Source organism: Salvelinus fontinalis, unplaced genomic scaffold (genome assembly GCF_029448725.1).
Source record: "Salvelinus fontinalis isolate EN_2023a unplaced genomic scaffold, ASM2944872v1 scaffold_0754, whole genome shotgun sequence".
In the NCBI taxonomy this organism is placed as follows: domain Eukaryota; kingdom Metazoa; phylum Chordata; class Actinopteri; order Salmoniformes; family Salmonidae; genus Salvelinus; species Salvelinus fontinalis.
This window is the reverse complement of record NW_026600963.1, coordinates 1-15,143: the sequence shown is the minus strand read 5'-3', so window position 1 is coordinate 15,143 and position 15,143 is coordinate 1. Positions and strand designations below refer to the sequence as shown.

Below are 15,143 nucleotides of genomic sequence, written 5' to 3'. Positions count from 1 at the left end.
ATTTACATTAGTGCAAGTTCTCCACTGATATTGGTGTAATTTCTCACCCCTTTTGGCTATATGAAAGTTAATTTCCCCTCAGACACACACATTTGTTCTTTGATATTATGAAAGTATTTTATGTCAAATGTACTTTTCCCCACTCATTCACCCCATCTCTTTACATTGTTGATGCATATTCAGTGGCCTGACTGCATCCAGACTATGTCAAGGCCCATCCTGGTAGATCTGAACCGAATGCAGCTTGGAGTAATCAGATGACAGAAGTCACATTTAGATGCCAGGTGTAACTGAGGCCATAGATGTTCCAAATACATTACTTTTAATGTTTTGTATAATATTACGAAATGTGTTTATTTCTGTGTTACAGGGGCAGTCAAGAAATGGAACAGCAAGGCCACAGAACATGACATAAGCAGATCTGTGGGAGATCACCTCAAGCCCCTGGTAAAGCCGGGGGTGGTGTTTATCACTCAACCACGCCTTCAGCAGGCTGGAAATGTGGGATTGATCCATTTGTTTGTTTCAGTTTTCAGTAGTTGAATCCTTTAACGTTTTGTTGATTTCAAAATGTTTCATTTTCAATATATGAAATGAATTGGTTGAAAAGTGATACTAAACGTACATACCATGAACTATTTTGACATAGTGGAAGATATACTGAATTCATACTAAGACAGACCAAGATTTGTGTTGCTTTTTCACATATTTTGTTCATTTGTTTAGCAAGAGTCTGATTGGTCAGTCATTGGGTTAATTTGTTTTGCAATATGTTCAAATCAAATCAAGCTTTGTTTAGACAGCACATTTCAGACATGGATGCAACACAATGGCTTCACAGGAAAAAACAATGAAAATAAACAATATTTACCACAACAAACATAAGAGGATAAAAAAGATTAACTGAAAGACTACTGAACATTCAAAGGAAATGCCATTGATTAAAATACTAAGAATTGCAACATCCAACCCAAAATATAAACTTGTTTTACTACATTGTTTGTTGTTACGTTCCCCAGCAAGAAAAACAGAAGAGGGAACTAACAAAGAGTCACTGACAACAACTAAACAGGTGTGGTTTTAGGAGTGGTTCTCAAAGACATTATGGGGGTGTCCACTGAAAGTTGACTAGTAACAACAACTGGGACCTAAAAGACAAACACCATGAGACCCACTAAATCTGCCCAAGAAGAGGCAAACAAAACAACTAACGAGATGGACAAGCCAGCACAGGTGTAACACATTAATTAATTTAATTTGTTGAAATCAAATCAAGATTTATTTATACAGCACATTTCAGACATGGATGCAACACAATGGCTTCACAGAAAAAAACAAATAAAAAAATGAAATATTTAGTACACAAAAAACAGAAGACTAACAACTGAAAGACTAATGAGCATTCTAAGGAAATGCCATTGATTAAAATATTAATTGGATGCAATATCCAACCCAAAATATAAGCTTGTTTTTTGGAGGTGCTCTGAAAGACACTATGGGGGTGTCCACTGAAAGTTGACTAGTAACAACAACTGGGACCTAAAAGACACCCACCATGAGACCCACTAAATCTGCCCAAGAAGAGGCAAACAAAAGAAAAACCCACACCAAACTTAAAAGACAGGAAGCAAACCAAAAAGGTGGAGCAACTAAAGGTGTTGACTCTCCACATCTATCAAGACAACTGGAGCACTGGACCAGACACTCTTAAATAGAACCTGGACCAGCTCAGGTGAAACACCTTCCCACTAACGAGATGGACAAGCCAGCACAGGTGTAACACATACTGACTAACGAGGTGACACCAATCAGTGCTCCCAAGACACATTTCAGTTGAATGCATTCAGTTGTACAATCAATCAAATGTATTTATAAAGCCTTTCTTACATCAGCTGATGTCACAGATTGCTGTACAGAAACCCAGCCTAAAACCCCAAACAGCAAGCCATGCAGGTGTAGAAGCACGGTGGCTAGGAAAAACTCCCTAGAAAGACAAGAACCTAGGAAGAAACCTAGAGAGGAATCAGGCTCTGAGGGGTGGCCAGTCCTCTTCTGGCTGTGCAGGGTGGAGATTATAACAGAACATGGCCAAGATGTTCAAATGTTCATAGATGACCAGCAGGGTAAAATAATAATAATCACAGTGGTTGTCGAGGGTGCAACATGTCAGCACCTCAGGAGTAAATGTCCGTTGGCTTTTCATAGCCAACCATTCAGAGTATCTCTACAACTTCCATTTCACATAATCATCTACAATGCTTCACCTTCTACAATATAAACATAGTGTCTACTGGCTGTCAACATTTAAAAACAAGAAAAAACACGTTCTTCTAAATAATAATATACAATCGTATTATTTTTTTATTCATTTTTCTTTCCATAGAATCCTAAAACTCACTAGCTTCTAGAACTCTCATCTTCCTAAAACTCACTAGCTTCTAGAACTCTCGTCTTCCTAAACCTCACTAGCTTCTAGAACTCTCATCTTCCTAAAACCCACTAGCTTCTAGAACTCTCATCTTCCTAAAACTCACTAGCTTCTAGAACTCTCGTCCCCTTGGAACGAGCCCAAACAAAACTCAAATCAAATTGTATTAGTCACATGCGCCGGATACAACACTTGGAACTCTTACTTACGAGCCCCCAACAGTGCAGTTAAAAAATACAGAAAAGAATAAGAGATAAAACTAATATCCAACACAGAAAAACGTGTCAGAATAAATTGTGACCATGGTAACTCACTGGCTAAATGCAAAACACAAACCTATTTGACTGCCCACCCTTGAGATAATCAGCAACCAAGTTGTCCTTACCACGGACATGTCTGATTTCAAGAGGAAACTCCTGCGATATCCATAGTAACTTTCCACCTCACTGCGGAGCTTCTCTCTCTTTTCAGGGTTCACTAGATAGGCATGTTGTTGGATATAAAAGCAGGGTAACAATGTCAATATAATTGTACCCAAAAATGTCAAGTTGGTTGCATGAATAACTATGATTACTAAATGTTACATAATATGAAATATCAAAACCAAATGTTCACCCCTTTGTTAATATGTATTGGCAATAATTAACTTAATGGTGAGGCATGGAATAATAAAACATGTATCTTTTGTCAGGCTGGATGTTTGAAATAATTATGATTGCTATTATGAAATTATAGGTGTATTCTGGAGTGATGTCAGATTGTTAATAAAATTGATTATAGGTGTATCGGCTGCAAGTACGTTGAAATTAAGCAGTTTAAGTCATTGGAAAAAAATCGACCCGAAAATACATCTTTTCAACTTTCACTTTCAACTACAACGGAACATATACTGGACAGAACATATATTGGACGTCAGGCATAGTCTTATTTTCAACGTCTTTTGAATGAGATTTTGATAAATGGGAATAGTGCAATGTCAAAACACAGTTTTAACGTGTCCAAATCAATAACCAATATGCAGAAATAGTTTGAAGTGTTGCATTTTGATTCAAGTGGGTCACCAACATGGTAAGTGTAACACAGCTCTTTTATGTTAGTCACTTTTTGATAAATCACATAAATAATACTCTTTCAATTCAGAGCCTGGATTTTTCCTCTTTTTCCCTAAAATCAATTGAACAAACGCTTAGGGTTCTACATTGTGACATCATTAAAATACTCCTTCTACAATGTTAAAACATTCTACATTGTGACATCATTTCATTGATATCATGAAACAACTTCTTCATGTATGTATTTTCTGATGTTTGATCAGACACCTTTTATCAGAGTATCTCTTGTCACATTGATCACAGCTATAAGATTTCTCTCCTGTGTGTGTTCTCTGGTGCCTAATCAGTTGACTAGAATCAGTAAAACTCTTCCCACACTGATCACAGCTGTAAGGTTTCTCTCCTGTGTGTGTTCTCTGGTGCCTAATCAGTTGACTAGAATCATTAAAACTCTTCCCACATTGATCACAGCTATGAGGTTTATCTCCTGTGTGTGTTCTCTGGTGTGTAGTCAGATAGCTAGATGTAGTAAAACTCTTCCCACATTGACCACAGCTATAAGGTTTCTCTCCTGTGTGAGTTCTCCGGTGTGATTTCAGGGTTTGTAGCTGAATAAAACTCTTGCCACATTGATCACAGCCATAAGGTCTATCTCCTGTGTGTATTCTCTGGTGTCTAGTTAGATCGCTAGATGCAGTAAAACTCTTGCCACATTGATCACAGCTATAAGGTTTCTCTCCTGTGTGTGTTCTCTGGTGTGTAGTTAGATTACCAGATGCAGTAAAACTCTTCCTACAGTGATCACAGCTATATGGTTTCTCTCCTGTGTGTGTTCTATGGTGGGATTTCAGGGAGCTTGACTGAGTAAAACTCTTCCCAAATTGATCACATGTATAAGATTTCTCTCCTGTGTGTACTCGCTGGTGTATTATAAGTTCTGATGAAGATTTGCAACATTTCCCACAGTCAGAGCAGCAATGAGATTTCTTCCCTGTGGTTCTCCACTGGTGTTTCTTGAGTTCTAATGTGGAGAGACTCTTCTCTGCCTCGTCAGCATCATGATGTTGTTGAGGCTCCCCAGAGGATCCACGATAGTCCCGTCTCTCTCCTGTGTGAATGACAATGTCAGACAGAAGGTTAAAGGCCCACAACAGCAGAAATCCACTGTTAATTTGAGGTAAAAGGTGATACCCATGAAGTTGTACAACAATTGACGCCTGTTAAATTATTTGACAATGTATTCTGAATGGGGGAAAACTCAGGGGAGTAACCACCATGTCCAGGTTGCTTATGAGTGCATTTCACACTACTTTAGATTATAATTGTAATGCTCGTTTGAATGCCCTGCTTAATATAACGTTTGTGTCATCACAAATCAACCGCTTTGTACTTAAAAAACACTTCAACAAGTAAAATGCTCTTTGGCTTTTCCATCAACCTGACAATGAGGGTTTGTACACTGTTTGCCAAATTGGCCCATAACTTCACCTAATAAACAAATATACCTGTAATGAACAAAGAAGCACTTTGGTTGTTATTGCAGCCTAGCATAGTGTACTCTAGGACCCAAAACAATATCACACCTACTGTAGGACCCATAACAATATCACACCTACTGTAGGACCCAAAACAATATCACACCTACTGTAGGACCCATAACAATATCACACCTACTGTAGGACCCATAACTTCACCTAACAATAACAGACCTACTGTAGAACCCATAACTTCCCCTAACAACAACATAGACCTACTGTAGGACCCATAACTTCACCTAACAACATAGACCTACTGTAGGACCTATAACTTCACCTAACAACAACATAGACCTACTGTAGGACCCATAACTTCACCTAACAACAAGATAGACCTACTGTAGGACCCATAACTTCACCTAACAATAACATAGACCTACTGTAGGACCTATAACTTCACCTAACAACAACATAGACCTACTGTAGGACCCATAACTTCACCTAACAACAACATAGACCTACTGTAGGACCCATAACTTCACCTAACAATAACAGACCTACTGTAGGACCCATAACTTCACCTAACTACAAATATAGGAAAATAGCTCTGTGTGTTGTACAATAGCCTATCCACCAAGGAACAGTTCTCTACACATTATGAGGTATGTATCTCTGTGTCCAAACAGACTAACGAGACCCTACATTAAATCAAGCAGACAATAACATTATAAACACCAATTTGTTAGGGATGTTGGATCCAACGTGGAGCACGGCATAACTGTCTTTACCAGAGTAATGAATGAAGAAGCACTTTGGTTGTTGTTGCATGTCGTGATGTTTGTCATTTGACTGGCATTCAGAAAATGATTTCCTGGATCTTCTGATGATAGTTGAACATGTGACTGTAACTAAACAGCTACAGTATTAAGTATTATGTGTAATTATTGAAGAACCACATTAATGACAGTATCCATTTGGGTGTTGTCAATAAAGTTAAGGTGACTCTCGGTTAGAACCATTGAATTTAGCAAACTCTGAAATGATTTGGAATTTCTGTGCCTATGAAAACTGTTTTAATAATAATATAAGGAAATTAAATGTTACGTGGGTAGAGTGCATTTCAGAGATCTGAATACAAAAAACTGTCCTAACAGGACAATAACCTAAACCACAAGGCCAAATCGACGCTGGAGGACCTTACCAAGATGACATTGAATGTTCCTGAGTGGCCTAGTTACAGTTTGCACTTAAATCATCTTTAAAAATCTATGGAAAGACTTGAAAATGGCTTTCTAGCAATGATCAACAACCAACTTGACAGAACAGGAAGGATTTTAAAAAGAATAATGAATATTCACATGAAGATCAGTCTCCTATTGGATGACATCACGACTTCCCATCAAGCCAACTCCTTGAAGGCCTTACTATGACATCACTCACTCCTTCTAGTTTGCAGTTGTCTAAAAAAACACTATTTTGCTCAAAACATTTATTTGTTTCTCTTTCGTGTGTTTATACTTTACTGTATTTATATATCACTTTCAACAGGAAAAGTTTTATTTTTTTAATCACTGGAGGACGTCATGAACAATACAGTGTGTGCAAATGGAGTACAGAGGCAATAAAGGCAATAAGGCAATAAATAGGCCGTAGTAGCAAATTAATTACAATTTAGCAAATTAACACTGGAGTGATAGATGTGCAGATGATGATGTGCAAGTAGAAATACTGGTGTGCAAAAGAGCAACAAAAGTAAATAAAAACATGGGGATGAGGTAGGTGGATTGGATACCACCAGCAGGTATATCTCTCTGGTCACCCCCAAAACCAATTCCTCCTTTGGCCGCCTCTCCTTCCAGTTCTCTGCTGCCAATGACTGGAACGAACTACAAAAATCTCTGAAACTGGAAACACTTATCTCCCTCACTAGCTTTAAGCACCAGCTGTCAGAGCAGCTCACAGATTACTGCACCTGTACATAGCCCATCTATAATTTAGCCCAAACAACTACCTCTTCCCCTACTGTATTTATTTTGCTCCTTTGCACCCCATTATTTCTATTTCTACTTTGCACATTCTTCCACTGCAAATCTACCATTCCAGTGTTTTACTTGCTATATTGTATTTACTTTGCCACCATGGCCTTTTTTTGCATTTACCTCATTTGCTCACATTGTATATAGACTTATTTTTCTACTGTATTATTGACTGTATGTTTGTTACACTCCATGTGTAACTCTGTGTGTTGTATGTGTCGAACTGCTTTGCTTTATCTTGGCCAGGTCGCAGTTGTAAATGAGAACTTGTTCTCAACTTGCCTACCTGGTTAAATAAAGGAGAAATAAATAAATAAAATAGATCAGCAACGGTGGCTTGCAAACAGTGGATAGTATGTAGCCCACTTTTGGAATAACTATGTATAGTTATAACTGTAGTATCCTGTATAACTGTAGTATCCTGTATAACTGTAGTATCCTCTATAACTGTAGTATCCTCTATAACTGTAGTATCCTGTATAACTGTAGTATCCTGTATAACTGTAGTATCCTGTATAACTATGTATAGTTATAACTGTAGAATCCTGTATAACTGTAGTATCCTGTATAACTGTAGTATCCAGTATAACTGTAGTATCCAGTATAACTGTAGTATCCTGTATAACTATGTATAGTTATAACTGTAGTATCCTGTATAACTGTAGTATCCTGTATAACTGTAGTATCCTCTATAACTGTAGTATCCTCTATAACTGTAGTATCCTCTATAACTGTAGTATCCTGTATAACTATGTATAGTTATAACTGTAGAATCCTGTATAACTGTAGTATCCTGTATAACTGTAGTATCCAGTATAACTGTAGTATCCAGTATAACTGTAGTATCCTGTATAACTATGTATAGTTATAACTGTAGTATCCTGTATAACTGTAGTATCCTGTATAACTGTAGTATCCTCTATAACTGTAGTATCCTCTATAACTGTAGTATCCTGTATAACTGTAGTATCCTGTATAACTGTAGTATCCTGTATAACTATGTATAGTTATAACTGTAGTATCCAGTATAGTCTGGGAGGAGGTGAAACCACTCGGGCTTATTTGATGTGATCTAATGTTTTGATCATCTAGTTTTCCTTACAAGCATTCAGTCACCAAAGGGGGTTCGGTCATTCCTTTGTTTATATACTGTCTCATTGACAAAAATATTTTGGATTATTTCTTTACATCATTCCTTTGTCTCGACATTTACAGTAAACGTGCCGAGGTTCTAATGTTGCCAAGGAGACACATTTTATTATTTATTTACAGTTTGGAGGGTTGGGGGTCTGACATCCAGGATACACATTTTATTTATTTACAGTTTGGAGGGTTGGGGGTCTGACATCCAGGCGACACATTTTAGTTCTAATGGTGCCGTTCTGTTATTCTTTTCAGCTTCTTTTTCCAAGCATCTTACATTACTCTGAGACTAGTTATCCTGGGTTCTTACATTACTCTGAGACTTGTTATCCTGGGTTCTTACATTACTCTGAGACGAGTTATCCTGGGATCTTACATTACTCTGAGACTAGTTATCCTGGGTTCTTACATTACTCTGAGACTTGTTATCCTGGGTTCTTACATTACTCTGAGACTAGTTATCCTGGGATCTTACATTACTCTGAGACTAGTTATCCTGGGATCTTACATTACTCTGAGACTAGTTATCCTGGGATCTTACATTACTCTGAGACTAGTTATCCTGGGTTCTTACATTACTCTGAGACTTGTTATCCTGGGTTCTTACATTACTCTGAGACGAGTTATCCTGGGATCTTACATTACTCTGAGACTTGTTATTCTGGGTTCTTACATTACTCTAAGACTAGTTATCCTGGGTTCTTACATTACTCTGAGACTTGTTATCCTGGGTTCTTACATTACTCTGAGACGAGTTATCCTGGGATCTTACATTACTCTGAGACTTGTTATTTTGGGTTCTTACATTACTCTAAGACTAGTTATCCTGGGTTCTTACATTACTCTGAGACTTGTTATCCTGGGTTCTTACATTACTCTGAGACGAGTTATCCTGGGATCTTACATTACTCTGAGACTTGTTATCCTGGGTTCTTACATTACTCTAAGACTAGTTATCCTGGGTAATAGTTTCAATACATTTGAAAAAAAACTAAACCTGTTTTTGCTTTGGCATTATGGGGTATTGTGATGTCATTATGGGGTATTGTGATGTCATTATGGGGTATTGTGATACATTTTAGAATAAAGGGATGCACCGATATTACATTTTTGGCCAATACCGATATCCAATATTTTCCTTGCCCCAGTAAACGATACCGATAACCGATATTTAAAATTTTAGCGGCCTTTTAACATTCTAGTACAGTTAAAAAGTTAAACACACACACGGACACAGCGGTCTAAGCCACTGCATCTCAGTGCAAGAGGTGTCACTACAGTCCCTGGTTCGAATCCAGGCTGTATCACATCCGGCCGTGATTGGGAGTCCCACAGTAGTTGTCTGTTATTGGTGTAGAGAGGACGACAAAGGAGAGGGATCCCAAATGTGGATAGGAAGATACAAATTATCATTATTACTGGAAAATATTCATTTAAAATCCAGGAATTTTACAACTTTAGCTCTCTAGGTCAAGCCAGTAGGTTACAGTAGGTTGTAACGCTCTAGGTCATGCCAGTAGGTTACAGTAGGTTGTAACTCTCTAGGTCATGCCAGTAGGTTACAGTAGGTTGTAACTCTCTAGGTCATGCCAGTAGGCTACAGTAGGTTGTATCTCTCTAGGTCATGCCAGTAGGCTACAGTAGGTTGTATCTCTCTAGGTCATGCCAGTAGGCTACAGTAGGTTGTATCTCTTTAGGTCATGCCAGTAGGCTACAGTAGGTTGTATCTCTCTAGGTCATGCCAGTAGGTTACAGTATGTTGTATCTCTCTAGGTAATGCCAGTAGGTTACAGTAGGTTGTAACTCTCTAGTTCATGCCAGTAGGTTACAGTAGGTTGTATCCAAGTGGAAACAATTATCAACCCAATGTGGAAAGTGTTGAATTTGGTCAACAACATAATGAATGGCTTATTTGCTACGTGAGGTTTACTTGGTCCAACAGAAGTTTCGTAATGCTTCAGTTGTTATGTGGACACGTGACATACCGACAACTTTGATAAAAACACTATAGGAGTTGTCTCCAGATCGCTACGCATATTCATGCTAGTAGCTTAGCATCTCTCTCCATTGAATACAGGCGGTGCATATTCATGCTAGTAGCTTAGCATCTCTCTCCATTGAATACAGGCGGTGCATATTCATGCTAGTAGCTTAGCATCTCTCTCCATTGAATACAGGCGGTGCATATTCATGCTAGTAGCTTAGCATCTCTCTCCATTGAATACAGGCGGTGCATATTCATGCTAGTAGCTTAGCATCTCTCTCCATTGAATACAGGCGGTGCATATTCATGCTAATAGCTTAGCATCTCTCTCCATTGAATACAGGCGGTTGACGACAACAACCCTCATAGAATATAAACAATAGATTACAATAATAAGATGAATCCACCAATCCAAAGAAAGGATAGGCGGGAGCTAGACAACCCACAATGCCGCTTTGTGGACAATGACTCCCCTTGTTAGGGCGGAGAGACATCTTGTCAGTATATTCATAATCTTTGTTGTAGCCAACCCAACTCTCACATGGCACTATTGGGGGGCACGGTGTGTAGTAAAACATCACTACATGAAAATCACTACATGCCGTGCCCCCCAGTCTGCGGTCAGCAGATAGACCCTTCTGAAATATAAATGTTAAGTCACTTTTTGGAAACGGAACAGAGAAAACAAGGGGTAGCTTGTTCTCTACGTCGTCTGATTCTAGACATATCAGTCATCATCCTGGGCCCTCCATTGAAGAGGTATTGACGAGCCAACTCTGAATATCCAAAGTTAAAAACAAATTTAAGGCGGTACTTACTGGTGTTACTCAGATCTCCTATCTCCACCTCTTCATCTTTCAATGTGACAGTAATCTCCCCTTCCTTCTTCACTCCAAAAACTGCATCCTCCTCTTTCACTCTGAACGCATCTTCCTCTTCTTTCACTGAAACGTCTTTATCTTCTTCTTTCACTGTAACAACCTCATCCTCTACTTCTTGTTTTACTGTGACATCCTCTTCTTCCTTCTCCTCTTTCACGACAATGTTCAGCCACAGACCTCCTTTCTCCGTCCAGCAGACCGCCTCTTCTTTAACAAGAGGGGAGAAGTTTAGTGAGCTCATGTTCGGGGATGTTAGCTAGCTAGCTATCATTAGCGACTAGGCTAGTGCTAATTTAACCAGCCAGCTACTATAGCTGACTAATACAAAATAACGTAATATTAAATAGGTTAACAAGTAGATACGACAGAAGTGTGTCTAAAACACAGTAGCTAATATACATCGAAAGCGTATAAATAGCTTGAATCTTTCTGCTATGTTGGCTAGCTAGCTACCGAGGTGGTTGACGAGCTGTTTATGAAGAACCGTCCACTAGGTTATACGTCACGCTGGCAGCGTCGCCTGAAAGACGCACATCGCCGTCTGCTGACTGGAGGGGAAACGCAGTTGAGGATCATATTTTATTTTCAGACAAAGATTATTGTAAATTGATTTAAATAAATAATACCATTATATTGAGACATACAAAGACAGGAATGTGTTGATTGATTTGTGCGAATAATAAATAGTTACCACAGCATATTTAAGGCAGTTTCATTAAGTTATATTACATCTAAATTAGGAGCTAGCTACTGTAGGTCTATACTGCTCCTACATGGTGTAACAATACATCATGTAGATGTATATAATGAACAGACTTGGTCTATACTGCTCCTACGTGGTGTAACAATACATCATGTAGATGTATATAATGAACAGACTTGGTCTATACTGCTCCTACATGGTGTAACAATACATCATGTAGATGTATATAATGAACAGACTAGGTCCATACTGCTCCTACATGGTGTAACAATACATAATGTAGATGTATATAATGAACAGACTAGGTCTATACTGCTCCTACATGGTGTAACAATACATCATGTAGATGTATATAATGAACAGACTTGGTCTATACTGCTCCTACATGGTGTAACAATACATCATGTAGATGTATATAATGAACAGACTTGGTCTATACTGCTCCTACATGGTGTAACAACACATCATGTAGATGTATATAATGAACAGACTAGGTCTACACTGCTGCTACATTTTTGTATTATTATGTGTTATTTATTTCTCCTTTATTTAACCAGGTCGGCCAGTTGAGAACAAGTTCTCATTTACAACTGCGACCTGGCCAAGATAAAACAAAGCAGTTTGACACACACAACAACACAGAGTTACACATGGAGTAAAACAAACATACAGTCAATAACACAGTAGAAAAATAAGTCTATATACAATGTGAGCAAGTGAGGTGAGATAAGGAAGGTGAAGGCAAAAAAAAGGCCATGGTGGCGAAGTAAATACAATATAGCAAGTAAAACACTGGAATGGTAGATTTGCAGTGGAACAATGTGCAAAGTAGAGATAGAAATAATGGGGTGCAAAGGAGCTAAATAAATACAGTGGGGAAAGAGGTAGTTGTTTGGGCTAAATTATAGTTGTGCTATGTACAGGTGCAGTAATCTGTGAGCTTCTCTGACAGCTGGTGCTTAAAGCTAGTGAGGGAGATGTGTTTCCAGTTTCAGAGATTTTTGTAGCTCGTTTGTATTAAAACTTCTTGTCAATAGGGGGAGCTGTTCGCACTTTGTAATAATGACGTTCCCAAATTAAACTGCCTCGTACTCAATTCTTGCTTGTACAATATGCATATTATTATTACTATTGGATAGAAAGAAAGACATCATAATCTTGTTATATTAAACCGAATTATATCAGTTTATATCGGTATATTGCGATTTTCTGATATTTATTTATACTGTATGTATTGTATTTATTTGTCACTACGTTTTAGTGAGTCGGACACGTCTTTGCCACATGGCTAATGTTTACTGCTAATTGCAACGTTGAAGAGGACGTTCTACAACCTAGCAACGATTCTTTTGGACAAAGGACACCCTTCCCAAGATTCTGATGGGAGTTCATCAAAAAGTAAGAACTATTTATGCTGATAATTCGTTGTTCTGTTGAAAAATGTCAAATGCATAAGCCGCCAATAATTGCAGTGCAGCCTCGCTTTAGCGCACGCTGTATGTTGAAGTAACGTTAATTTAAAAAATGTAACACAGCGATTGCATTAAGAACTAATTTGTCTTTCAATTGCTGTCCAACCTGTAGTTTTTAGTCAAGTTTTGGATTAGTTACTGATTAGAAAAGGGGCCTCTCCAAAGATTTCTCCTGACAATTTCTGGGCGGCTTTGCTACTTTTCTCATTGTATAACCACGATTTGTGCCGCTAAATATGCACATTTTCGAACAAACTCTATATGCATTGTGTAATATGATGTTATAGGACTGTCATCTGAAGAATTCTGAGAAGGTTAGTGAAAAAATTTATATATTTTGGTGGTTTATACGTTATCGCTATATTTGGCTTGAATCAATGCTGTTGTGATGTTTGCTATTGTGGTAAGCTAATATAACGCTATATTGTGTTTTCGCTGTAAAACACTTAGAAAATCTGAAATATTGGCTGGATTCACAAGATCTGTGTCTTTCATTTGCTGTACGCTGTGTATTTAAAAAAAAACATGTTTTATGATGAGTAATTAGGTAATACACGATGGTCTCCGTAGTTATTCTAGTCGCTTTGGTGAGAGTTGTGATGGTGGCTGCAATGGTAAACTATGATTTATACCTGAAATATGCAAATTTTTCTAACAAAACATATTTATTGTATAGCATATGTTATCAGACTGTCATCTGATGAAAGTGTTTCTTGGTTAGTGGCTATTTGTATCTTTATTTGGTCGAATTTGTGATAGCTACTGATGCAGTAAGAAAAGGGTGGAATAAAAAAAGTGGTGTCTTTTGCTAACGTGGTTAGCTAATAGATTTACATATTGTGTCTTCCCTGTAAAACATTTTAAAAATCAGAAATGATGGCTGGATTCACAAGATGTGTATCTTTCATCTGGTGTCTTGGACTTGTGATTTAATGATATTTAGATGCTAATATTTACTTGTGACGCTATGCTAGCCTATGCTAGTCAGCTTTTTTTACTGATGGGGGTGCTCCCGGACCCGGGTTTGTGAGGAAGTAGAGGTTAAACATGGAGTGTGCGACTTTATTTTGATAGTTTATAGTTTATTCGCCGTTAGTCAGCACCTCCACACAAACTATTTTTCTGGGTGTGCGCCAGCTCATGTTTTTTAAGGGTAGGTAACAACACATCCGCCACGCTGATCCTCAACACAGGGGCCCCTCAGGGGTGCGTGCTCAGCCCACTCCTGTACTCCCTGTTCACTCATGACTGCACGGCCAGGCACGACTCCAACACCATCATTAAGTTTGCCGATGCCACAACAGTGATCACCAACAACGAGGAGACACCCTATACGGAGGAGGTCAGAGACCTGGCCGTGTGGTGCCAGGACAACAACCTCTCCCTCAACGTGATCAAGACAAAGAAGATGATTGTGGACTACAGGAAAAGGAAGACAGAGCACGCCCCCATTCTCATTGAAGGGGCTGTAGCGGAGCAGGTTGAGAGCTTCAAGTTCCTTGGTGTCCACATCACCAACAAACTAACATGGACCAAGCACACCAAGACAATCGTGAAGACGGCACTACAAAACCTATTCCCCCTCAGGAGACTGAAAAGATTTAGCATGGGTCCTCAGGTCCTCAAAAGGTTCTAAAGCTGCACCATCGAGAGCATCCTGACTGGTTGCATCACTGCCTGGTATAGCAACTGCCTGGTATAGCACTACCCTAATACAGAGGGTAGTGCGTACAGCACAGTACATCACTGGGGCCAAGCTTCCTGCCATCCAGGACCTCTATACCAGGCGGTGTCAGAGGAAGGGCCCCTCCCACACACCCTCTGTTATCATCTATGCATGGTCACTTTAATAACTCGACCTACATGTACTTATTACCTCAATTACCTCAACTAACCGGTGGCCGCGCACATTGACTCTGTACCGGTACCCCCTGTATATAGTCTCCACATTGACTGTACCAGTACCCCC

General features: G+C 38.8%; 1 protein-coding gene across 2 annotated transcripts; it reads right to left on the bottom strand.

The window, feature by feature from the left end:
* Positions 1-1,120: 1,120 nt before the first annotated feature.
* Positions 1,121-11,471, bottom strand: LOC129847190 (zinc finger protein 239-like). Of its 2 annotated transcripts, none has more exons than XM_055915001.1 (2): positions 10,937-11,471; positions 1,121-4,588 (listed from the first exon to the last, which is right to left on the bottom strand). In XM_055915001.1, the coding sequence occupies exons 1-2, from the start codon at positions 11,238-11,240 to the stop codon at positions 3,714-3,716; spliced, it is 1,179 nt and encodes a 392-aa protein (XP_055770976.1). In that variant the 5' UTR covers positions 11,241-11,471; the 3' UTR covers positions 1,121-3,713. The 2 variants fall into 2 exon arrangements, with proteins under 2 accessions (XP_055770976.1, XP_055770978.1); XM_055915003.1 differs by lacking the exon at positions 1,121-4,588 and adding an exon at positions 9,343-9,476.
* Between the last annotated feature and the right edge of the window lie 3,672 nt (positions 11,472-15,143).

Bases quoted from the DNA above. Each gene is read 5' to 3' on its own strand.
- LOC129847190 (XM_055915001.1), bottom strand. From the start codon at position 11,240: ATGAGCTCACTAAACTTCTCCCCTCTTGTTAAAGAAGAGGCGGTCTGC. The intron at 4,589-10,936 runs GTAAGTACCGCC...TCATTCACACAG, and splicing joins AGGAGATCTGAGTAACACCA to GAGAGAGACGGGACTATCGT.